The 26,969-nt window shown below is 36.5% G+C and overlaps 1 protein-coding gene across 1 annotated transcript in view; it reads left to right on the forward strand.

Annotated features, from left to right (window-relative positions):
- HSD17B12 (hydroxysteroid 17-beta dehydrogenase 12) overlaps window positions 1-26,969 on the forward strand; it is a 171,578-nt gene that overhangs the window by 49,350 nt on the left and 95,259 nt on the right. The window contains exon 2 of the mRNA XM_077114455.1: window positions 24,626-24,672. Coding sequence (XP_076970570.1) covers window positions 24,626-24,672 — 47 coding nt within the window. The remainder of the gene's footprint in view (window positions 1-24,625; window positions 24,673-26,969) is intronic.

Consider the following 26,969-nt stretch of genomic DNA (forward strand, 5'->3'; position numbering starts at 1 on the left):
AAATGTTCTAGAAGAGCCTTCTAGAGGTTTATAACTCTCAGGTTGTAACTCTCAGTTAAAAGCTCTATTTAGCTAAGATCAGAATCATAACTGTATAAGATAGTATTAAGTAAGTTGAACAGATTTGATTAAAGTGCTGCTTGTGAAGGACAGTAAATTCATTTTTGTATTTTAGCCAACAACTTTTTATTTGTAAGTTCAGGTGTAAAATATGAGATAATAGATTTTTTGCCCCATCTCTGGAGTCATTTGGAGATAGCATTTTGACTGCATCTTCCATTCAGTCAATGTGGCTTAGATATCATTTATAATTTGTTTTTCCCTACTATTTTAGGATATTATCATGAAATGGTGATAACACCACTATTTTATTATAATTAGATTGGGTGAAAATAACCTTTTATACAGAGTGAGTTAATGGTATTTTGCTTTTACCATTTACCTTACCTTTTTTAGAAAATGAAAATCATTTAAGCTTAAATTCAAATGTACTTTATATACAGAACATAGGTGGTTTAAAACCATGTAAAAATATCTTTACTTGCTAACAAAATGTCAGTTTTTCCTTCTTTGTGAAACCTTGAGTCAGATATGAATTAGTGAGTGAGGGTGTTTGTATTCTGGTGGTATAACCGAACCAGACAGGTCTGCTGGGCAGCAGTTTATTTTTAGATACTGGGTTGCCATTTTTATCCTGCAAAAATATTCTTCAGTGTCTTGCTGCCAGGCCATCAGTTTTATAAATGTGTCACACAGACCAGATTTTTGTTCTTTGTCTCATTTTCCCCCTCTTTCTTTTCCCTTTATGATTTGCTCTTACAGCTGTTTGGGGGTGGAGGATGTTTTTTATTTTAATTCATTTATTAAATACTTCAATTCACATTCAGCTTCACACAGTTCATTCATTCTCTATCTGCAGCTGCTTACTCATCTCTACTTATTATCTACTATGGGAATCTGTTGTAGATCACAGAGCTGAAGGCAAGGGAAAAGGAAATGCATGAACTGCAGGCTCTCTTCATGGGTCCATTCAGTTTTTGGCTGCCTTCTCCAAATATGTTGTTTTATGTATTTATGTGTATATGTTGTGTGTGTGTGTGTTTATTTGTTTTTTGTTTAACTCAACCAGAGAGACTAGCATTATTTTGCATGAAGAATAGCTACCGAAGTGCTTAGGGATTACCATATGTGGCAGGAAGTTACTGGCTTGCATTTAAAATAAGTCCATCATTATCTTTAATGCATAGTACACCAGTCATTTGCAGGAAGCCTTTTTTTTACTTCAGATGCTTGAGTGGCAAGTTCACCTACAATAGAAACAAAAGAAAATTCCAGCATCAAGAGGAGGCATGGGCACATACTCATAAATATGGTAAATTAATTTTTTAATAACCTACATTCATGTCTCATTTTTTCAAGAATTCACATTTCCAAAGCATGTTTGGCCTATTGCATTGACCATCTCTCTAACAGATATTTATTGAGGAGATACTTAAGAGCTTAACAGGCCTGGGTATCCTTTGGTGGATCCCAATACTTAGAAGACAGAATTTCTGACTTAGAGTCATTTATCGTTATTTGAAAGCGAGAAGATTTATATATGAACATTTCACATACATGCCAGTATAGCATACTATTAAGAGTGTGGGTACTGGAGTCAGAGTTTTGGGTATACAACTCGTCTCTGTTATTTCCTAGTTGTGTTACTTGGGCAAGTTGTGTTACTTTTCTGAGCCTTGGTTTCGTCATCTGTAAAATTGGTACATACCTTAGAGGTTGTTGTGAAGGTTAAATAAGGCAATGCTTATTTAGCAATATGCTAAAAGTATCGAGCAGCATGCATGGAACAGAGTAAGCACTTAATAAATGCTAGTTAATTTATAGTAGTACTAATAACAATGGCAAGGACAATAATAAATATACTGTTGAGTATACTATAGTGCTTTATCAGTCAGAAATGTGTTCAGCTATAAGAAACACAATACCTGACTATGGTGGCTTAAACAGGTAGGGATTTATTTATCTGACAAGAAGTCTGGGTGAAGGCCAGCTTGAATATTCTTCATTCATCAAATATTACTGAAAATCTGTATGCTATGTAATCTTCTAGGCACAAGGGATTCATTCATTAATAAAACACATAGATCTCTTGCCTCATGAAGCTTACATTCTGACTGGGGTTGGGGAGAAGCAAAGTAAAAATGTAAGTTATTCATAAGTTAGAAAGTAGGATTCAGAGAAAACTTCATAAATAAGGGGCCATTTGAGTTAGGCCATAAGGATAGGGTTTTAGTAAATGAAGGTCAGATAAGAGAAAGGTATACCCGAGGAACAGATGCAGGAGGAGATGAGGGTGCCATCTTCAAAGGGGACTTTCATTGAGAGTGCTGCATTAGTCAGTGAGTCCTAGTCACCAAGTTCTCAGGAGCCATGAATATAACATTTTAATTTCCCATAATATTTTTATTATTCTTGTTTTATATAACAATTAACAATCAGATACTTAAAACTTAAGTAATAATAATGATACTAAATATAGTACTTATATCAAACATTGTTCTAAGCTTGTGATAATAATAATAAAGGTAATTATAACCAACACTTATATAATGCTACATATGTACCAGGAATTGTTCCAAGAACATGATATATCCATTTTCTAATCTCTGATGAATGAAGAGAGGTAGTTGAATAACTTCGACCAGAGTCATTTGTCTTTAAAGACAATAAGGGAAGAAGCAACCTGAGATGTAACATCTTATTCTGTAGCCAGTCTTCCACCTAAAGAACCCCAGAGGATATAGTGAGTGAGAGTGATGTTAAAAGGATGTAAATAGGTTGGGTTCTTGAAGCTGAGCCAAGGAAGTAAAGGGAAATTAAAAGCTCCAAGTTACAAGTTAAACCTGAGGTCTTTCATATTAACACTGGTGGCCCTGATTTCCACAATTCTGATCAAGGCTTACCTTAGTTGTGATTTTTTTGGTGCAGAGCACTGTCGCCTTTCAGAGACAGGCTTCTCAGTGCTAAACTTCCTCCTATACCTGACCCAGCAGGTGCCACTAGAATCCTTTGCAAAATTTTGTTTGCTTCTTCACTTGGTTATTGCTTGAATTACGTGAAAAAGGAATTTCACAATTTCAGAATTGGTCTTCTAATGGACAGAGTTTCCAAGATTAAACATATTTGGTGATATTTGAGTAACTCTTCTAGAACAAGTGTTATGACATGTCCTGTCGCAAAATTTCCATCTGGTTTCTTGTACATGTTCTGCCTCAAATCAGCAGTTGCAAGACTGTCAGAATGCAGGTGTGGTCCACTCTTAAGAAAGCATGGTATAAGCAAACATGAGCTTATGAAAGTAGCTAAAGTGGTAAGGGGGGAGGTATTTGCATTCCAAAAAGATTCTTGAGGCTTCCTTTAAATATATTGGAGGAGTTTGCTTTATATCATGATTCAAAGAATAGATTTTACTTTTACAGTGTATAATTTTGAGGTCACAGCTAAGGACTCAGCCATTATACAATGTCATGCACATCCTCAGTAGAGGGGACACTTGTGTAGTTAGAGAGAGCATGTGATGGTCAGGATGGTGGCCTGCTACTGACCAAGAGATCCACTCAAGCCTGGTGTGGCCTTGCTGGTCCTGTTAGACAGGGTAACACTTGTTGGAATGAATAAGTAGATTCCATCAGACAACAGTTTCAGTGTAAGATATTACAGCAGTCATATTTATTTTCAGGAGACGTTTCCCTAAATATTCCTGTGTTATGTGATGTCAGCTAACTCATCGAAAGTGACCCCATACAAGCTCCAAGGAAGACCCCATTTGGAGGAAGTGTAGTATGAAGGAGTCTGAATCTTAGGTATGCCAGAGGAGTAACTCATCATTATAAACAAACCACCATGTCTTAATGCTGAATTTTATAACTTTCTTTCTTCAAGTACTTGGCATTAAGGTAAAGCAGAAGAAAAATGACAATTATCCCTTCTCTCTTCCACCTTTTTATCCTTTTTGGTCTTTAAACAGTCCTGTCCTTCTTCTGCTCTTTGCTCAGTATACTATCTATCTCAGGTCTGGAGAGATGGACTGAAACTGTAAGTGTACAGTGGTCAGTGGCTGCCAGAAGTGGTTTTGGTTCTGTGCTTCATTTCATTTCTGCGAAGCCTGGGTTTATTAAGTGCTTTCTAAATTTTAGACTTTAGATGCTAAGTGAATTACACAGACCATCTCACTGTGGCAATAAACCAAACAAGGGCTTCCATGTTATAATTCTGTTTAACTAAGCATTTACTAAATCTAATTTTAAACTTTATACAAACATACAGGACACACATTTACTCATTATAGAAAAACTAGAAGATATAGCCAAGTCAAAAAAAAAAAGGTTGTTTATTGTCTTCTGCCTAGAGGAAGCTACCACCAACTTCTTGGTATATGTATGACCTTTTAGACTTTTTCCAGTATAAGTTCATACACATAAACACACATACATGTGTGTGTGTAAATCTTTTTTATACAAAAAATGGCTACTGTACGTGTTATTTTATTACTGCATTTGGAAATTAGCTTATTTATGAACTATATGGTTGGTAAGCATCTTTTGAATTGTCATTTGATATTGTTCACTAGAAATTCTTCAGGAAAAGTATGCATTGTTAAAATTAATCAATTTTGTTCTCACAATTTTACCAAGTTTTTCTTAATATATCGTTGATATCTTTCACTGTCATTAGCTGTTCTTTGGTGCAATCATTTTTGATAGCTGTGTTGTTTTCCATTGTATTGATATATTATAATTTAGCGGTTGCTTATTGTTGGACATTTAGATATTTTCAATTATTTTCTGTCATCAGCAATCCTGCAATATATCAGCACCTTGAAGGTCATGTTCATTCTCGAAAACGAAAAAGGAAAACAGTAGAGTATGAAGCCAGTATATGGCATGCAAAGATGTGACATTTGAAGAATTGCTTTAGATGCTCCTGCATCTTAAGGATTAATTACCAATTAAGAAAAACAGTACTACTGTACACAAAAGGGTCTAATAGTGAAATTTAAGTTTAGCAATGTCCTAATTTTGTGAGGAATTGAAGATAATTTTAAAACATTAAATAGCAGATAGTTGTTTCCAGCATACCTCCAAAGTGGGTGAGTGGGTCAGTAAACACAACTTTAACTTCATTCATCAGACATCTTGTTTTTTGTCTTCTTGAGCTCTAGTCCAAACAGGAAACTTTGTTAAATAATTTACATTTGAAAAGGTTGTCCAAACTTTCATTGTCTGAAAATCTTTTGTATTATAAAAAGAGGTAGACATAAATAAATGAGAACATTGAGAAGTATGTGAGATTGTATTTAGATCAGCCTTGTGTTTAGAAGTTATATTTGTGAGAGGTAACGTCATGAAGGGAGAAGTGAATGCTTCCTTTGGCTCCATAATGTTCCCACATGCTGTGCATGCTACTCAACCATTACGTGTGGTTTGTTCATGAAGTTGAATAAGACAAGCTTCAAGCACAAGTAGAAAGTTATTGAGCACTTCCACTCAAGAGTTCACAGGAGAAATAAAAGTTGTAGAAGCAAATATTGAAAGATAAATCAGAGTCGAGTTTTCAGACTACTTCATTTTATTCAGGACACTAAAGTTTTGCTGCGGCAAAGAAAGCCTGATCACTTGCGCGACTGGGTTACATGTTTGGCATTATAGGAATGGCCATCATATCACATCACATCATAACATCATAAAAAAGAAGTTAACTTGATGTCTATTAATTGGACCAGGGTTTGTCCATCCTGTAGGGGTAGGTTTAGAGCAGGTGGGTTTTATTTTGTATTGGACCAAACGTAATGAACTAGAGGCTGGGCTTGATTGGGTCAGCTTGTTTTGGGCTTGATTTGGGTCAGCTGCCCTGGGGGGGAGTTCAGATTTCAAAAGGTGTTAAAAGGGAATTCAAAGAGGAAGTAGGGATTGGGTTTTTTTGGTTTTTGTTTGTTTGTTTTTTGGCTCTGAGGGGTGGGTCCCCAGGGCTTTTGCTCTACAATTTAATCACAAGGCTGAAGTTTTCTACTTTTCTGGTTAAAGGTTTGTGGAAGAAAATTTGAAAATAGTTTTTTTATTCAGTTACTTTCCTCTATATGCTTTTTATTTCTGTAGGTTTGTTGTATTATTTTAAATTACAACTCTGGCTTGACCCATACTGTTCCAAAAACTTTGTGCACGTATTTTTTTTTAGAAATTGTAAATGAGAGAGGTGCCATTTTATATTCATTGTAGTAATAGAATCATAGGGTCTTGGCCATCCATTTAGTTTGTGACTATATGTTAAAAGATGATGAAACTGAGGCTTAGAAATGTTTATTACTTAGTCCAGGTTCATTTAACTAGCAGAACCAGGACTAAAATTTAGGTTTCCTATTAGTCAATCTATTTATGTAGAATATCATTGCTTCTGTAACAGAAAAGTAGTTAGTGTTCGATTACATGAACCTCTTTACAAGATTCAATTAGAAGTGTATCTCGTTGAATGTTCACTTTAAAAGTGTGATAGTCATTGAGTTGCCCAGCATCATTTCATTGGCAGTCTTGAGCCTTCCTGAAAAGCAGGTAAGATCCAGCCTGATGTTCTCTGGTAGGAAGCCTGTTTGTTTTGGGGTTCCATGGTTTTTGCCTCTTCATGAATGAGGAAAAAAAAATTACAGGAGAGATTAATTAGATCAGCATTCTTTACCTTGTTCCTCAAATTTGTTGTTGATACTCCCATTCTTTATTTTCAGTTTTTCAAGATTAAAGTTATGTATATTATTTACCAAACAATCTTTCGGCAAAGTTGTTTTGAAATTCTTGACCAAGCCTGAGTCAGAAAGGACAAGTAGGTTGACTTGATTTCCTGTAGGTATAAATTACATACAGGGTGTCTCTGAGACCACTTTGGCTGCAGCATTAACTTTTAGGCCTCTAGGACACTACTTAAATCCTTGAAGAAGTAATTATTCACTAAGAGATTCTGGCTTGAAATATGTCCTTTTTTTTTTTTTTTTTGTAGTGTAACCACGAGAAATGCCAGTTGGTTTAAAAGCAGAATGGCTCCTTGGTGGGGAGGGACTTACTTGTCAGAGTAAATAAAATCCAAAGTCTCATTGTTTGGGGGAGCGTATCCACTTTTTTATCTGATGAATAGTGTTAAATTCTTAAGCTGGGTGAATTAGGTTGTAATAAGCCAAATATTGTGCACTCCGACCCTCCCTGATATATAAACATTTGGACTATTCAAAAGAGGTTAATTAAAAAGAAAAAAGGTTAATTGCTGAAATAACCAGGTAGACCTCATTATAATTCATTCACTTCAGTCAGGTTTGGGTTATATATTTCAAGGATACTCATGTAGGAGGCGTAGTGCTCTACTGAATGTTTGAATACAGTTTGTAAGCTAAGGAAATGTTTAATTATTGCTGTATCAGTTAAATGTATATGTTCATGAAATTGTAAAAAACTAAAAGGATTTTTTATTTTGAGCTATAAAACTGTTCCAGTTTTGACTTGTTAAAGTAACTTCAAACCTGTAGACATTTATTAGATATTAATTTTTTGCATAGGAATAGAGCGAATGTTTTGGTTAATGTTGAACATTAGGTGATTGTATCCACTGGACAATTAGTGTCATTTGAATGTTAGCTGTATCACGTTAAAAAGAAAATAGAGCCAGGATTATATAGTGTGTCAGAGATAAAAAATCTTATAACTACACCATCAACCCTTTTTCTGTTGGCATATTTCATGATCTAATTATTCATTAGAATTAAGAGCCAGCCAAGTCAGGAAATTTTGGTTCTATTTTTTTGCTTCCAGATATCTTGAACTTGTGTATGTTATTTTACTTTCACTAAATTACTTCTGTATAGGAAGATTGGTCAGTGCTTTAACATCTTAAAAGAAATAGCCAACCAAACTTAACTTATTGTGGTCTGTAAAGCCTTAAAGTTCAAGTTTATTGAAAGGTGGCAAATAGGGTTTGAGGGGTAAAGGGAAAATGTGAGGAGTAGATTGGGCATGACATGGAGCTGATTGCCTGACATGTTATTTTTGGGAAACACCAAGTAGACTGGCTGGCTAGAGTTAAAAGGCTAGTTAAGAAAAAGTAAAAAATAAAGTTGGATTCAGCATTATTGGACTAACGAGAAAGAGACTAATTGTAAAGGGTACTGAATGCTAGATTTAGGATTTTGGAATTAATTAGGTAGTGCAGGTATCATTCTGGGTTCTTGAGCAAAGAGTGATACATTGAAATCAAATTTTGTTTTTTATTTGTATACTTCTCCATAAGTTTGAACCTGAATGTCTTGTTCACTACAATGTAATCAGTGTAATCAATGAATAAATGAATTACACTGCCCATGGAATTCTGGGACATGTATGGCATGACATTTATGAACCATGGCCCAGATTTTCTTAATCCTTTTCCTGCATAGTTTTGTAACTAGTAGTTAGTCAAAGTCACTTGGGCTTAGAATTGACTCTTCCTTATTTTCCTGTTCTTACTATTGAAATATTCTGTGCTCCATTCTTTCAGGTGCTGACTGAACTCCTTCAGCATTCCTCTAGATTTGGATTTTCCTAGTAAAAGTTTGAAAATATGAACTCCTTTATGTTCACATAGCCTTTGGACTTGCATGCAGAGTTCTGGAGTATTTGTGTGAACAAGTACACTTTGGCTAAATGTGACTGTCCAGGTAGTTCCAAGGTTATAAGGTGATGTTATATAATGTGGTAGGTTTATGTTCTGGCAGTTAGATTTAGGGTAATGTGACTGTTGGCAAGTCATTTATCCTCAGAGATTGCGTTTTCATATGTAAAATTAGATATTTAATTGGGTTTTATCTCCAGTAACCCTCAAAACAGTTATTGTCTATACCCGATAGATTTGTTGTCAAGTGCTTGATACCATATTTAGTATAAGGTATATTCTCAGTCATGTGTATCCACGTAAAAGGACTGCTCTGCCCATGGGAACAATCCAAACTTATTTAGGTTCCTCTGTGTTCTGTATGGAAATTGAATGATGCATTAATTGAATTTTTTACTTCCTGACTTCAAGGGGAGATGTACAGCAAGAGAAATAGCAGTTTCTTTTCGTTTCCTAGTCTGGCTCATGATAAAAAGTTATTGCTTGGTAACTTCTTATTTTCCTCTGTACACCCCTTTTACTTCCTAGTATTCCTTGTCTAACATTTATTGAGAATTTACATTTATTGAGAATTTATTATGTGCCTGGTACTGTACTAAGTACATTATACAAAATTTCTCTGCTTAATCCTTAAACAGTCCAGGATGATCGGGACTGTTATTACAGTGGGAAAATTGTTTTATAGACTAGCGGGAATACTGGAAGCAAACATGCGATTTTTACAGTGGCTGTATATGATAGTATTATCTTCGTTTTACAAATGACCCCATGAGGCATGTAGTATTGTCGTATTGTCTTGACTTTATAAAAAAATAATCAGAGATCCAGAGGTTATCTAGACTCTGATAGATTTGGATCTATCCATCTGATTTTAGAGTCCACATTCATCTTGATGCTAAAATAGCAAAAGCCTGACCCCTTTCTATTATGGTGTCTTGATCCATACATAAGTCAGTAGCTTCTTCATTCCCAGTTCGAATGCATACACTCATGAGGTTACTTACACGCAGTCGTCACATTGGGATATTCCTAAAATAAAGCCACAAAGCAGTTTGAGCCAAGGAAATCACACTGGTGTAAAGACTGATATAGCCTTTTAATATAGCCTTTTAATTCTTATACAATGGTTTGCATTTTTAAAGAAGAAGTGCTATTAACCAAAATGAATCTCTATTTGGAAAGGTTTACTTCTAACTAGGTAAAGTGAAGAAATCAGGAAGATATTTCTGGACTTGAGATGCCACCAGAAGACATCACAAGGGCTTGCCTGGAACTCTGCCCAGAGCATTACAGCCTTAAGCTGATGTTGCTTTTCACAATTTCTTCTTTTTCTCTGTTCTGAACCTGGATGTTTTCCTTTGTTTTTAGAATTTCTTTATTTATTTGTTTAAATGGCAAGCTATAACTTTCTGCAGTCTCCAGTTGGATCAAGAGAAGAGGAGGGGAGGATGGGAGAGAGGTTGCTCAGTGGGAAGTCTGACAGGACTGAGTGGGATAAAGGTGACTCTATTTTGGAACAGGACACTTGTAAACTGGGCATTTTCTTTCTACAGTAATATACTTGCTTGAAAAATGTGTGTTCCCCCTACCTGGGTTTATGGGAAATGCCCACAGTATATGGATTTATGCATAGCTTTTTTTTTTTCCTGTAAAATGATTTTTTATTTAAATATGATTGGCTGAACAAGCTCTAGTTGTCTTTTCTTATTTTGCATCACTTCCACCATTCTCTAAAATGCAGGACATTGCTGCTGCTGTTTTATGAACGTGCAGCTTATATGCTTATCTTCTTTGTTCTTTGTTAAATATGAGCTGGCATGTGTTAGACTAGTTAGCATTTGCTCTTAGAAACTTCAGTGGTTTCTAAATTCAGTTCTGCTAAGCCATACATTTACTTGAATCAATTGAGATTGCTATTTTTAGCAACAAAAGGGAATTGAAATAGCAATTTTCTTTCTGTGAAATACATGCCCAGGAGAACTACTGATGAATGCTCTCTGTCATTTTCTGTTTTCCCCAACCCCCAAAGCACTCAGAGGAAAGTCAGCTGTCATGGTTTGCAGCAGTATTAATCTTTAATCAATGGAGTGTTTTCTGCATTCAGGTGTTCAGGGAGAAAAAAAAGGTTCATGAAAACAAACCTGCCTGGAATACCTAAGCTCTTGTGCATGGGCTCTGCAGTCAGAATTTGGTGGATAGTGGCAAAGAATAGACAGAGAAGCTAAAAATAGCATGTTTGCTTCCAGTGTTCCTCTAGTCTATTTTTGATGTTTGATTTTGATAAGGTTGATTGGATTCTTACTAAAAATATCCGTTCCTAGCAAGTTGAGGACAGAACGTGTAGAATATTTTTAACTTACACTAACAAAGTATTTTTGTTGACTGTATAAAATCTGGAAGCTGAGCCCTCATCAGTTGCCAATATTTTATATAATCTATAATAAGCTAGACACTTCTGGATGCCAAGTTGGGATATTCTTTATAGTTGTCAGTTTCCATCTTCTCAAGGCTTGCAAATTTGGGTTCTGGTGCTATATTTTTTTATGAAGACATAATCCTTTCTTATCTCTTTTTTTCTTCTTCCCTTCTTTGCTTCCTGTAATGTAGTTCTGCTTATGACCATCAATATACTACCCGAGCTCAGAGGCTTGTGGATAATACCTGAGACTATGCTGGAGTTATGGGTGATAGCTGTGTTTTTTCCCTCAGTATATTGTTGAAATCTGTCTTAACTTAGCCGGTCTGTGAACACTCAGCATTAATTGAAGAAGCAAATTACAGTGACAGGAATGCTGAACTGTCACTATTTGGGTAATTTAGCATGCTTTATTTAGACCAAAGTGGGTAAGCCTCCCCTTTTCCTAAGGGCTAAAACAAACTAATGCTGTTTTGAGCTAGGTCATATCTACTCTGGCATATCATAACTGAAGTGGTTCTCTAGCACTGAAAATCATCTTTTTTAAAGGACAACCTGAGAATCTTTTGAAGATGGGTATCTATAGATTCATCGTAAACAAAATTAAACTTCTCTTGGTTAAATCTCTTTTTTAAAAATTTTTTTTATTAATTAAAAAAATTAACTAACAAAACATTTAGAAATCATTCCATTCTACATATACAATCAGTAATTCTTAATATCATCACATAGTTGCATATTCATAATTTCTTAGTACATTTGCATCGATTTAGAAAAAGAAAAAAAAGACAACAGAAAAAGAAATAAAACGATAATAGAGAGAAAAAATAAAAATAAAAAAACTATACCTCACATGCAGCTTCATTCAATGTTTTAACATAATTACGTTACAATCAGGTAGTATTGTGCTGTCCATTTCTGAGTTTTTGTATCCAGACCTCTTGCACAGTCTGTATGCCTTCAGCTCCAATTACCCATATCTTACCCTATTTCTATCTCCTGATAGTCCCTGTTACCAATGACATTTTCCAAGTTTATTCACTAATGTCAGTTCATATCAGTGAGACCATACAGTATTTGTCCTTTAGTTTTTGGCTAGTCTCACTCAGCATAATGTTCTCTAGGTCCATCTATGTTATTACATGCTTCATAGGTTTCTTCTGTCTTAGAGCTGCATAATATTCCATCGTATGTATATACCACAGTTTGTTTAGCCACTCATCTGTTGATGGACATTTTGGCTGTTTCCATCTCTTTGCAATTGTAAATAATGCTGCTATAAACATTGGTGTGCAAGTGTCCGTTCGTGTCTTTGCCCTTAAGTCCTCTGAGTAGATACCTAGCAATGGTATTGCTGGGTCATATGGCAATTCTATATTTAGCTTTTTGAGGAACCGCCAAACTGCCTTCCACAGTGGTTGCACCATTTGACATTCCCACCAACAGTGAATAAGTGTGCCTCTTTCTCCACATCCTCTCCAGCACTTGTCATTTTCTGTTTTGTTGATAATGGCCATTCTGGTGGGTGTGAGATGATATCTCATTGTGGTTTTGATTTGCATTTCTCTAATGAACAGGGACATTGAGCATCTCTTCATGTGCCTTTTGGCCATTTGTATTTCCTCTTCTGATAGGTGTCTGTTCAAGTCTTTTTCCCATTTTGTAATTGGATTGGCTGTCTTTTTGTTGTTGAGTTGAACAATCTCTTTATAAATTCTGGATACTAGACCTTTATCTGATATGTCATTTCCAAATATTATCTCCCATTGTGTAGGCTGTCTTTCTACTTTCTTGATGAAGTTCTTTGATGCACAAAAGTGTTTAATTTTGAGGAGCTCCCATTTCTTTCTTTCTTTCTTCAGTGCTCTTGCTTTAGGTGTAAGGTCCATAAAACCGCCTCCAGTTATAAGATTCATAAGATATCTCCCTACGTTTTCCTCTAACTGTTTTATGGTCTTAGACCTAATGTTTATATGTTTGATCCATTTTGAGTTAACTTTTGTATAGGGTGTGAGACACGGGTCCTCTTTCATTCTTTTGCATATGGATATCCAGTTCTCTAGGCACCATTTATTGAAGAGACTGTTCTGTCCCAGGTGAGTTGGCTTGACTGCCTTATCAGAGATCAAATGTCCATAGATGAGAGGGTCTATATCTGAGCACTCTATTCGATTCCATTGGTCGATATATCTATCTTTATGCCAGTACCATGCTGTTTTGACCACTGTGGCTTCATAATATGCCTTAAAGTCCGGCAGCGTGAGACCTCCAGCTTCGTTTTTTTTCCTCAAGATACTTTTAGCAATTCGGGGCACCCTGCCCTTCCAGATAAATTTGCTTATTGGTTTTTCTATTTCTGAAAAATAAGTTGTTGGGATTTTGATTGGTATTGCGTTGAATCTGTAAATTAATTTAGGTAGAATTGACATCGTAACTATATTTAGTCTTCCAGTCCATGAACATGGTATGTCCTTCTATCTATTTAGGTCTTCTGTGATTTCTTTTAACAGTTTCTTGTAGTTTTCTTTGTACAGGTCTTTTTTCTCTTTAGTTAAATTTATTCCTAAGTATTTTATTCTTTTAGTTGCAATTGTAAATGGAATTCATTTCTTGATTTCCCCCTCAGCTTGTTCATTGCTAGTGTACAGAAACACTACAGATTTTGGAATGTTGATCTTGTAACCTGCTACTTTGCTGTACTCGTTTATTAGCTCTAATAGTTTTGCTGTGGATTTTTCAGGGTTTTCGACGTATAGTATCATATCATCTGCAAACAGTGAGAGGTTTACTTCTTCCTTTCCAATTTTGATGCCTTGTATTTCTTTTTCTAGTCTAATTGCTCTGGCTAGAACTTCCAACACGATGTTGAATAGCAGTGGTGATAGTGGACATCCTTGTCTTGTTCCTGATCTTAGGGGGAAAGTTTTCAGTTTTTCCCCATTGAGGATGATATTAGCTGTGGGTTTTTCATATATTCCCTTTATCATTTTAAGGAAGTTCCCTTGTAGTCCTATCCTTTGAAGTGTTTTCAACAGGAAAGGTTGTTGAATCTTGTCAAATGCCTTCTCTGCATCAATTGAGATGATGATGTGATTTTTCTGCTTTGATTTGTTGATATGGTGTGTTACATTAATTGATTTTCTTATGTTGAACCATCGTTGCATACCTGGGATGAATCCTACTTGGTCATGATGTATAATTCTTTTAATGTGTTGTTGGATTCGATTTGCTAGAATTTTGTTGAGGATTTTTGCATCTATATTCATTAGAGAGATTGGTCTGTAGTTTTCTTTTTTTGTAATATCTTTGCCTGGTTTTGGTATGAGGGTGATGTTGGCTTCATAGAATGAATTAGGTAGCTTTCCCTCCACTTCAATTTTTTTGAAGAGTTTGAGCAGGATTGGTACTAATTCTTTCTGGAATGTTTGATAGAATTCACATGTGAAGCCGTCTGGTCCTGGACTTTTCTTTTTGGGAAGCTTTTGAATGACTGATTCAATTTCTTTACTTGTGATTGGTTTGTTGAGGTCATCTATTTCTTCTTGAGTCAAAGTTGGTTGTTCATGCCTTTCTAGGAACTTGTCCATTTCATCTACATTGTTGTATTTATTAGCATAAAGTTGTTCATAGTATCCTTTTATTACCTCCTTTATTTCTGTGAGGTCAGTGATTATGTCTCCTCTTCCATTTTTGATCTTATTTATTTGCATCCTCTCTCTTCTTCTTTTTGTCTATCTTGCTAAGGGCCCATCAATCTTGTTGATTTTCTCATAGAACCAACTTCTGGTCTTACTGATTTTCTCTATTGTTTTCATGTTCTCAATTTCATTTATTTCTGCTCTAATCTTTGTTATTTCTTTCCTTTTGCTTGCTTTGGGGTTAGTTTGCTGTTCTTTCTCCAGTTCTTCCAAGTGGACAGTTAATTCCAGAATTTTTGCCCTTTCTTCTTTTTTGATATAGGAATTTTAGGGCAATAAATTTCCCTCGTAGCACTGCCTTTGCTGCATCCCATAGGTTTTGATATGTTGTGTTTTCATTTTCATTCGCCTCGAGATATTTACTAATTTCTCTTGTAATTTCTTCCTGGACCCACTGGTTGTTTAAGAGTATATTGTTGAGCCTCCACGTATTTGTGAATTTTCTGGCACTCTGCCTATTATTGATTTCCAACTTCATTCCTTTCCTTAGAGCTGAGAAGCTACTCTGGAGGTCAGTCTTACAGAAGCGTCAGACGTTGCTACCTATTGTAACTTGCCAAACCCTAATCAAAATCACTCCTGTTGGGTGGGCCGCGGTGGCTCAGCGGGCAAAGTGCTTGCCTGCTATGCCGGAGGACCTCGGTTCGATTCCCGGCCCCAGCCCATGTAACAAAAACGGAGAAACAGAATACAATAAAACAAGAAAATGTTTAAAAATGTTTCCCTTTCTTCCTTCCTTCCTTCCTTCTATCCTTCCTTCCTTCTCTCTGTCTTTCCTTAAAAAAAAAAAAAAAAAAAAATCACTCCTGTCAATCCTAAAGAATACCTAGGGCATTATATAGGATTCTATAAAGGGTCTATCCACTAGGGTCACTTTCCAAAACCTACAACCTCCAGATGGGTCCCAGGACCAGATAAATCCTGAAATACAGAGGGGCAGCTTCTCCAGAATATCAACTAGTTCAATTCCCCATCTCATATTATTGACAGACTCTTCCAACATGAAAAAGTTAGAATGGGCATAGTCCATTTATACTCCTAAAGATTAGGAGAAAGATCAAAGGTGATGATGAAGTTATACAGAGAATGTCCAGTTTAACACGAGTATGAATGCTGAATCTTTATGCTGATATTTCTTTTAACTTCCAATACTTTAGAGCAGCTAGAATTAAAAACCTAAAATTGTGGAATTGTAACTCATACCAAACTCAAATCTGTTCTACAACTAATTGTTGCAATGTATTTCAAAATTTATTGCTTTTATGTACTTATGTTATTTAAAGAGGAGGAGTATAACAGAAGGTAGGATTTAACAAATAAGTATGCCTGCTGAATCATTATTTTGAGATTTCTGAGATTGGGGGCAAGATGGTGGCTTAGTGAGTTGTGGAATTTAGTTTGTCCTCTATAGCATCTAGTAAACAACCAGAAATGGTACAGAACAACTACTGGGGCTCCATCAGCGACTGGACACACAGCATATACCAGTCTGTTTAAGCCTGACAGGCTGAGACCCCACAGAGAACTTTTAAGTCCCCCAAGCTGTGGAGGCTGACGCCTGTCCCCCATAGGCACAGCATCTTGGTTCCCTGAGAGGAAAGGAAACAGACTTTACTAGCTCAATGAAGCTCCACTTGAGGAATTAATTAATAAATTCTGATTACTGAAAATAGGCCCCAGCACAGAGAAACCTGGAATAAGCATTAAAGGTGCTAGAAGTTTTGGGCCCGGCAGAGAGGAGGCGGGGCTGATGGGAAAAAAAACCAACCCTGAGGATTTTTGAGTCAGCACAAAATACTGCAAAAGGGCTAGAACCAGGGTTCTGGGAATGTGATGGAATATGATCGGTTGAATTTCCCCCTGCTCCAAGGAACAGCTAGAGAAGGGACAGGAAGGCAACTGAGACGGTGATTCCAGGGTGTAAGTGATGTGGGAGTTTCTTCTACACCATAGAGAGGCCCTGGTTAGAAAAGCTGAAGAATTGATATGTAGAGAACCAGAGATTGTCCAGCTGGTGCAAACAGCCTAATGTGTCCCTTCCCAGACTGAAGCCCTGAGCCCTCAGGAATGCACAGACAGGGAGATTGGGACTAGGGATGCTCTACCTCTGTGTCCCCCAGCCTGCACCCTACTCCTGTGTTCCAAGGTCTGCCTTAGCTGCACCTCATACCCACGGCCCCTGTACTTCACCTCTACAACCCCTTGACCTGCACCCCATGCTCAAAGGTATCAGCGTAGTCCCCCATCCTGTGCCTATACCTGTGCTGCTGTGCATCACCGCAGTGTTGTGCCCTGCCCTGCATCCTGCTCCACATCCATCCCTCAAATACAAAACTTTAGGCTACTGAAGAAAATCAACTTACAAAGTAAATCAGTCAAGATATTTACATGCTCGGAGACAACAGAAGATCACTAAGCATACAGAATTAGTCCAGCCTAATGGCTAAATTAGAACACCAGAGGAGACCCAGACTTTGGAACCACTAGTCAAAGATGTTCATATAAATCTATTAAATAAAATAAATGGGATAGCTATGACATAAAGGAGATCAAAAGACTCTAGAAGAGCATGGAGAGGAATTTGAAAGAACAAATGGAAAAATTGCAGATATCACAGATTAAAGATGCTATGAATCAAATAAAAAAATGTACTAGAGACATACAATAGCCGATGTGAAGAGGCAGAAGAAAGAATAAGCAAACTAGAGGACAGGACAGCTGATTTCGAATATTCAAAAAAAAACAGCAAATGGCAAAAAAAAAAGGAAAAATTTGAATTGGATCTCAGGGAAATGACGGACAAAACAAAGCACACAAATATGAGAATCACTGGTGTCCCAGAAGGAGAAGAGAAGAATAAAGGGCTAGGAAGATTAGTTGAAGATATAATGGAGGAAAACTTCCCAACCCTTATAAAGGACATAAATATGCAGATCAAAGACACCCAACAAAGTTCAAATAGGCCTTACCCAAGACACATACTAATCAGTCTGTCAGATGTTGAAAAGAAGCAGAAAATTCTCAAAGTGGCAAGAGAAAAATGATCTACTACATACAAGGTGTTCTAGTTTGCTAGCTGCCAGAATGCAACACACCAGAGACAAATTGGCTTTTGATAAAAGGGGGTTTATTTTGTTAATTCTTCAGAGATAAGGCAGCTAACTTTCCACTGAGATTCTTTCTTATGTGGAAGGCACAGGATGGTCTCTGCTGGTCTTCTCTCCAGGCCTCTGGGTTCCACCAACTTACCCCGGGGTGACTTCTTTCTGCATCTCCAAAGGCCTGGGTTGAGCTGCAAGTGCTTAGCTGATGAATGCCAAGCTGCTTAGCTGTGCTACGTTGTGATCTCTCATTTAAGTACCAGCCAATTAAGTCAAACGTCATTGCAGCAGACATACCTCCTAGCCGACTGCAGATGTAATTAGCAACTGATGAGTTTCACGTACCATTGGCTTATGTCCGCAGCAACAGAACTAGGTATGCTCACCTGGCCAAGTTGACAACTGAATCTAACTATCACACAAGGGAAACCAAACAAGACTGAGTTCAGACTACTCAACTGGCACTATGGAGGCAAGAAGGCTGATTTATTTAAGATCCTGTAGGAGAAAGACTTGTAGCCAAGAATTCTGTACCCAGCCAAATTGTCTTTCAAAACTGAGGGAGAGATTAAAATTTTCACAGACAAATCATGAATGAATTTGTCAGCAAGAGACTGGCCTTAGAAGAAACACTGAAGGAAGTTCTGCCAGTTGGAAAAAAAGGACAGAGAGGGAGATCTGGAGGAGGGCACAGAATTGAACAGTACCGGTAAGGGTAACTTAAAGAATAAAAAGAGATATAGGGGTAAGGATATATAGATCTGACAAGCGAAATCCAAAAAATAAGATGGTGGATTCAAGAAACACCTTTTCAGTATTAACTTTGAATGTTTAGCAGACTAAACTTACCAATTAAAAGATATGGATTGGCAGAATAGATTAAGAAATATAATCCAGATATGTGCTGTTTCAAGAGACTTATCTTATACATAAAGATACAAATAGATTGAAAGTGAAAGGATAGAAAAAGATGTTCCACGCAGGTTATAACCAAAGGAAAGCAGGAGTAGCTTTACTAATGCCTGACAAAATAGACCTTAAATGTAAAGACATCGTAAGAGACAAAGAAGGACACTATTAATAAAATGGACAATTCACCAAGAAGAAAGAACAATTGGTAAATGTTTATGGTACCAATCAGGGAAATCCAAAGTACGTGAGACAGACATTGGCAAAACTGAATGGGGCAGTAGACGTTTCAACAAAAATAGTAGGAGACTTCAATACACCACTGTCCTCTGTAGATAGAACAACCAGACAGAGGATCAACAAAGAAATAGAAAAGTTAAACAACTTGATAAGTGAATTAGACCAAACAGACATATATAGGTTATTATACCCCAGAACACCAGGATACACATTCTTCTTTATATTGATATATCTGTTGGTCTACAGTGTCTTGGAGCAGCTAGAAGCAAAAACCAAAAAAATCTTGGAACTGTAGCCCATACCAAGCTTTAAAATCTTTTCTATAACTACTTGTTAAAATGTACTTGGAAATTTATTGCTTTTTTTGTATATATGTTATATTTCACAATAAAAAAAATTCCTTGAAAACAAAAGCCAGAATGATAAAAACCCACCAGTTACCTTTGAAACATGGCAAGGAAGTAGTTTGTTTTGAAAACTGGTAGATAAAGTAGGGGCAGTAATCAACCATTCTGTTTCTATGCCAACTATATTTCATGGTAATCAAATAACTGATAGGGAATAATTTCCCTATGGAAAATTTCCAGATAATCAGTGAAGGTAGAAGAATAAAATCAAAGTATCATCATTTTTCAACCCCTAATGAAAAAATACACCCAGGCAGAGATCATGTATGATTGCTAATATAAGAAAAAGAGAGAACCAGGCTATTATGTGTCTCCTGATAAAAATATGCAGTATCACTTGTGAAGTATTCTTACCTCAGAAATCAAGTCTCTGCATTCAAACCACTAGGGGACAGAGGAACATGTTGAAGTCCATTAAGGAAATTAAGTCAAATGCCAGGCTGGAAAAGTACAAACATATGCCTTAATATCTTCAATAAATTTTGAGAGGGAGGGGTACGTGGGAGGGAGAGATGGTAGATAGATAGATAGATTGATAGAACCTGTAGAGAAAAAGATTTAGTAGAGACATCAACCAGTTGTTAAGTGTGCAACTTATTTGATCCTGATTTTAATAAACTATATAAAAATTTTTATAACTGAGGAAATTTTTATGTTGATTGGATATTTGATATTAAGAAATATAATTTGCATATTCAGACATGTGGTAATGGCATTGTGGTTATGTGTAATAATGCCTGCATACTGAGATATTTATGGGGAAGTAATATGATGTTTGGAATTCACTTCAAAATAATGAGTTGGAGAGAGGTAGATGGGATAGATTAGTCTCAAGTTGATAATCAGTGAAACTGGGTCATACGTAAATGGGGGATTGTTATATTGTTATCTTTTCTTTTGGTTATGTTTAATTCTTACATCACAAAACATTTTTAAAAATTCAAGAAAAGTGAGAACTGAGCAGGAACACATTGAAAGTCTATGAGGTTACGAATGCTGCAGTTTAGGAGACTACAGTTTGCTCTCTCTGAATAGGAAAATAGGGACTGTCTTTGTACACAAAAATCATGTACAAGAAGATCCTACTGTACACCAAAGCTTATTTTCTGCAATCTGACAGTTTCGATTTGGAAAAGGCCATAGTTAGAGAAATGGGAGGAGCATCCCTAACCTTTTGAGACAACTATATTCTTAATTTGTTACCAATACAATTCCAGTTTTCCAGAGATAATGTACCAGTATAATTTTTTAAATGTTTCTGCAACATAAGGTTTTTTAATTTATGAAGTATGCTTTCCTAAAGAGGAATTAGAATTATTCTTACTATCCTTATTATAAATTAAAATATTTACAATAAAGTTTGTACAGTGAACTCTCCTTACATGTACAATTCAATGAGAATTTTCACACACAAACACATGTAACTGCCACCTAAATCAAGATACAGAGTATCAGGAAGGTTTCCTTATGTCACTTCCTTGTCATCTACCCTACTACCAGAGTTAAGCATCTTCTGACTTTATCACCATATGCATTTTCCTTTTTTTGAACTTCCACAACTGGAATCAAGGTTTGTGCACTTTTATGCCAGGCTTTTTTTACTCAGTATATGTCTGGGAAATTCATCCATGTTAAACATGTATTCGTAGTTTGTTCTTTGTATTGCTGTATAGTATAGCAAATGTACCTGAACGTGTTTACTTATTCTATTATAGATTGGCATTTGGGCATGTTTGGCTACTGTGAATAAGAGCTGCCATGACATTGTTTTGGTGGACATAATACGTTCGTATCTCCTGGGAATTATTGGTTCATAGGATAGGCATCTTTTTAGTTATAGACATACTGCTAAATATTTCTTCCAAAGTGATTGTATCAATTTATAGTGCCACTAACAATGCGTGATATTTCCAGTTGATCTACATCTTCGTCAACACTTGGTATTTCAATTTTAGTCATTTTGGTGGGTATTCAACTCCAAATTTTAACCCCTGATATAATGCCATCTTTTACACAAGTCCTCGTGTGTATAATTTGTGATCCCAACTGTGATCAGTTCTTCCTTATGACTTTTATTTTAATTTTTAAACTTTTTATTGCAGTAACAGATATAAACTCAGTCCTCCTTTTTAACCACATTGAAGTATACGATTCAGGAGTATTAATTACATTCCCAATATTTTGCTACCATCACCAGTATCCAATACCCCTACTTTTTCATCACCTCAAACAGAAACTCTTTACCATTAAGCTGTAACTCTTTCTTCCTGTCCCAACACATCCACCCCTGGTAGCCTATAAATTACTGTTTGTCTCTATGAAGTTTATTTTCTAGGTGTTTCATATAAGCAAGATAATATATTTGTCTTTTTGCATCTGGCTTATCATACTCAATATGATGTCTTCAAGGTTCATCCAGTTTGTTGCATGTATCAGAACTTCATTCTTTTTACAGCTGAATAATATTCCATTGAGTGAACGTACTACATTTTGTTTATACTTTCATCTATTGATGAAAACTTGGGTTGCTTCTCCCTACTGGCTATTATGAATTATGCTGTTATGAACATTGATGTATAAGTATCTACTTGAGTTCCTGCTTTAATTCCTTTTGATATATACCAAGAAATGGTATTGTTTGCTCCTATGATAATTCTGTTTTCAGTTTTCTGAGGAAGCACCAAACTAGTTTCCACAGTAGCTGCATCGTTCTACAGTGCAACCAGCAATGTATATGTCTCCCTATCTTTCTGCATCCTTGTCAGCACTTATTATTTTTTGCTTTTCAAATAATAGTCATCCTGATGGATATGATATGGTATCTCATTGTGGTTTTGATTTGTATTTTCCTAATGACCAGTGATGTTGAACATCTTTCATGTGTTTATTGGCTCATTTGTATATCTTCTTTAGAGAAATACCTACTCATACTCTTTGCCCATTTTTAAAGTGTTATTTATATTTCTGTTCTTGAGTTGTAACATTTCTTTTTTATATTCTGGATATTAAACCCTGTTTTAGTTTTCTAGCTACTAAAACAAGTATTCTACAATGGGTTGGCTTAAACAGTAGAAATTTATTGACTCATGGTTTTGAGGCTAAAAGTCCAAGATCAGGGCATCAGCAAGGTGATACTTTTTGCATTCTAGTTCTGTCTACCAGTGATCCTTGCTTGGTCTTTGGTTCTCTGTCACATGGCTGTGCACATGGCAACGTCTTCTTTCTTTGCCAGATTCTGTTGACTTCCAGTTTCTGGCTGTTCCGCATGGCTTCTTTCTTTCTGTGTTCAGTTTCCTTTGCCTGTAAAGGACTTTAACTATACTGGATTAAGGGCTACCATCGTTCAATTTGGTCACACCTTAACTGAACATCTTCAAAGATACCACTTACAAATATATTCACATCCATAGGACAAGGGGTTGAGACCTAAACTGCTTTTTACCACAGACATGATTCAGTCCCCAACAAACCCTTATCAGATATATGATTCTCAATTATTTTCTCCCATTCTGTAAGTTGTCTTTTCACTTTCTTAATAGTATTCTTTGACATACAAAACTTTGTTTTTTTAAAAAATATTTTTATTGTAAACAACAGACATCCAAACATTCTTAACATCCAAACATTCTTGACATGGTTACAGTGACTCACAATATCATCACATAGTTGTGTGTTCGTCACCATGATCATTGTTTTTGAGCATATGTATCTCTCCAGCAAAAGAAAGAAAAAAGAAAAAATTCATACATGCCACGCCCTTTACCATTCCGTTTCATTGTTCACTAGTATTTCAGTCCACAAAATTTATTTTAACTTTTGTTCCCCTATTATTTTTTATCCATATTTTTTACTCATCTGTCCATACTGTTGATAAAAGGAGCATCAGACACAAGATTTCCATAATCACACAGTCACATTCCAAAAGCTGTACCATTATACAGTCATCTTAAGAAACATGGCCACTGGAACACAGCTCTACAGTTTCAGGCTCTTCCCTCTAGCTACTCTAATACACCATAAACTTAAGAAGGGGATATCTATGTAATGTGTAAGAATAACCCCCAGGATAACTTTTCCATTCTGTTTGAAATCTCTCAGCCACTGACACTTTATTTTGTCTCATTTCTTTCTTCCCCCTTTCATTCAAGAAGGTTTTCTCAATCCCTTGATGCTGAGTCCCACTTCATTCTAGGATTTCTGTCCCACTTTACCAGGAAGGTTTACACTCCTAGGAGTCATGTTCCATCTAGAGAAAGGGAGGACAGTGAACTCACTTGTCGTATTGGCTGAGAGAGAGAGAGAGGCCACATCTGAGCAAGAAAAGCGGTTGTCTGGGGGTGACTCTTAGGCCTCATTTTAAGTAACCTTAACCTATCCTGTGTGGAGATAAGTTTCATATGAACAAACCCCAAGATCGAGGGCTTGGCCTGTTGCTTTGGTTATCCCTACTGCTTGTGAGAATAGCAGGAATTCTCCAAATGGGGAAGTTGAATTTTTCCCGGTTCTCCCCATTCCCCCAAGGGGACTTGACATACGAAAGTTTTTAACTTTGACAAAGTCCATGTTATATATTTTTTTCTTCCATTGTTCATGTTTTTTTTGTCAGACCTAAGAAATCACTACCAAATCCAAGGATATGAACATAGGTTCCTCCTGTGTTTTCTTTTAAGAGTTTCATGGTTTTACCTCTTACATTTAAGTCCTTGGTGCATTTAGAGTTAATTTGTGTATTTGGTGTTATGTAGGGGTCCAACTTTGTTCAACTGTAAGTGGATATTCAGTTTTCCCAGCACTTGTTGAAGAGACATTCTTTCCTCAAGCAAGGTACTTGGCATTCTTGTCAAAATTCAGTTGGCCATAGATAATGTGGGTTTATTTTGGAGCTCAATTCTGTTCCATTGATCTGTATTTCTATCATAATACCAGTAACACAATATTTTGATTACTGTGGTTTTGTAGTTAGTTTTGATATTGGCAAATGTGGTACATCTAACTTTGTTCTTCCTTTGTAATATTGATTTAGCTGTTTGAGGCTCCTTGTGGGAGTCTATGGATTTGAGAATCAGCTTTTCTATTTCTGTATAGAAGACTGCTGGAATTTTGATGTGTATTGTGTTGATTCTGTTTCTTTGTAATTCTTACACTAAACTATTACTTTTTTTCTTTCCTCAGTTGTCACAGGTAGTACTGATGGAATTGGAAAATCATATGCTGAAGAGGTAGGAAATTTTTAAGATATTTCTTTCTGGTATAAAAAATTTATAACAAATATGGCATGCTCTTTCTTCATAGTTTTCTTTTTCAAAGATAAAAACAGTTAAAATGTTATATGGTACAAGTGATATTCTTTGTTTCTACCTTGTCAGAAATGCCAGGGTTATCAGTTTTTTTAAACTAACTTTCAGTGCAAAATAAGTATTAAGGTTTCTATTTTGATTATTTGAATAGTGAAGAATTTAATGTAGTTTTATTTTATATGGACTTTCTTCAGTTTACCTGTAAAAATATACACAGTCCTCAGTTTGTTAATGGATTACTATTTTCAAAGTTAATTATTTTGAACTGTTTGGCAAAAGATAGGAATTGTTGTTGTTGGTATTGTTGTTATTATTGTTGTTGTTGCGTGTTTAAGGTTCCAGACCAGCCCGTGGAACCATTTTCATAAGGAGGACTGTGATTAACAGAAAGATAATGAAAGACATAGACAAAAGATTCAAGCCCTCTCTAATATAATTAAAGAATAAGGAAGTGTAATGTACATAACAGGACCCTTGGCAGTATTCTTTTGTGCATGTGTAATTTTTTTTTTAAGTTTTCACACACGATACAGTCCATCCAAACTGTACACTCACTGGCTGTTGATATAATCATACAATTATGCATTCAACCCCACTTGGCAGTATGCCTATAGCAAGCTTTATGCCTTCCTGTTCACATGAAGGTATCATAGCTTAAGATACTGCCTGATTGCAATGAGGATCCCTCAGACCTATTGAGATTCTTCATTTGTCATTTCCAAAGTGTGTTTGTGTTTTTTAAATCATTCTTCATTTTCCCAGCTTTTAATCTTGAAGACTGTCAAAACTACACAAAAGGAAGCAGGGCAAGATAGTGGCATAGGCAAGTGTGGGATTTAGTTCGTCCACTAAGGTAGCTAGGAAATAGCAAGGAACTGCCTGGAACAAGTGTTTGGGGGACTTCCATGACCAGGCACACATCGTATATCGGCCTGGAATGGATGAAAGGGCAGAGATCACAGCACAAACATAAACTATAAATATGTTCTTCGATGTTGTGGAGGCTGGTGCCCTCCCCCACTGACATGGCAGGCTGTCTTGGAGTCTTTCCCCAATGGGAAACAGAAGCCCTCTCTACTAGAGTAAGGGAAGGAGAGCTCAACCAAGATCCAATTGCTGATTAGATGAACAAATTCAGACTATTGAATACATGCTCCAAGCACAGATAAGCTACAAGGCAGACACGATAGAAATTGGGAAGTACCTCTTCAACAGTGAGGAGGAGGGGCTGACAACAAAAAACAGGATTTTGGAGTTGGCTGAACTCAGAATATGGGAAAAGTGCAGTGCCCCAGGAAAAGGGGGACCTAGATCTGGGTCCCGACTCTGGCTCTTCATTGTTGATCCCTGGAGACTGAGGACTGACCTGAAAAGGATTTTTTTGGCACCCCGGTAAGAAAGCAGCAAACATTCTTAGTTTTTGGCATTGCCCCATGCAAGGGCGGTATTAAGGAATGCCTAAGAGACAAAGTAATCAGGTAAAGGAGAAAATTCCTGAAAGGCATATCTTCCCCCAGAAGAGGGACGAGGGGAGCATGGCCCAGCATGGCCCAGCACAAGATGCTGTGATCTCTGCCAGTTCATCCATTCCAGGCTGATATATGATGTGTGCCTGGTCATGGAAGTCCCCCAAACACTTGTTCCAGGCAGTTCCTGGCTATTTCCTAGCCTAAATTCTCATTCAGAGAATTTAGACACCAGGGACTGGGATATATGCAGCAGTTTTATCCCACAAAAAGCAGAGACCAGCCTATCTCAAACACACAACAGTTTCAGCTTATAAAAAGTGGAACCCTAGAAAACTACAAGGAACTGTTAAAAGAAATCACAGAAGACCTAAATAGATAGAAGGACATACCGCATGTTCATGGATTGGAAGACTAGATATAGTTAAGATGTCAATTCTACCTAAATTGATTTACAGATTCAACACAATACCAATCAAAATCCCAACAACTTACTTTTCAGAAATAGAAAAACCAATAAGCAAATTTATCTGGAAGGGCAGGGTGCCCCGAATTGCTGAAAGTATCTTGAGGAGAAAAACCGAAGCTGGAGGTCTCATGCAGCCTGACTTTAAGGCATATTATGAAGCCACAGTGGTCAAAACAGCATGGTATTGGCATAAAGATAGATATATTGACCAATGGAATCGAATAGAGTGCTCAGATATAGACCCTCTCATCTATGGACATTTGATCTTTGATAAGGCAGTCAAG

This window comes from Tamandua tetradactyla, chromosome 8 (genome assembly GCF_023851605.1).
Source record: "Tamandua tetradactyla isolate mTamTet1 chromosome 8, mTamTet1.pri, whole genome shotgun sequence".
Classification (NCBI taxonomy): Eukaryota; Metazoa; Chordata; class Mammalia; order Pilosa; family Myrmecophagidae; genus Tamandua; species Tamandua tetradactyla.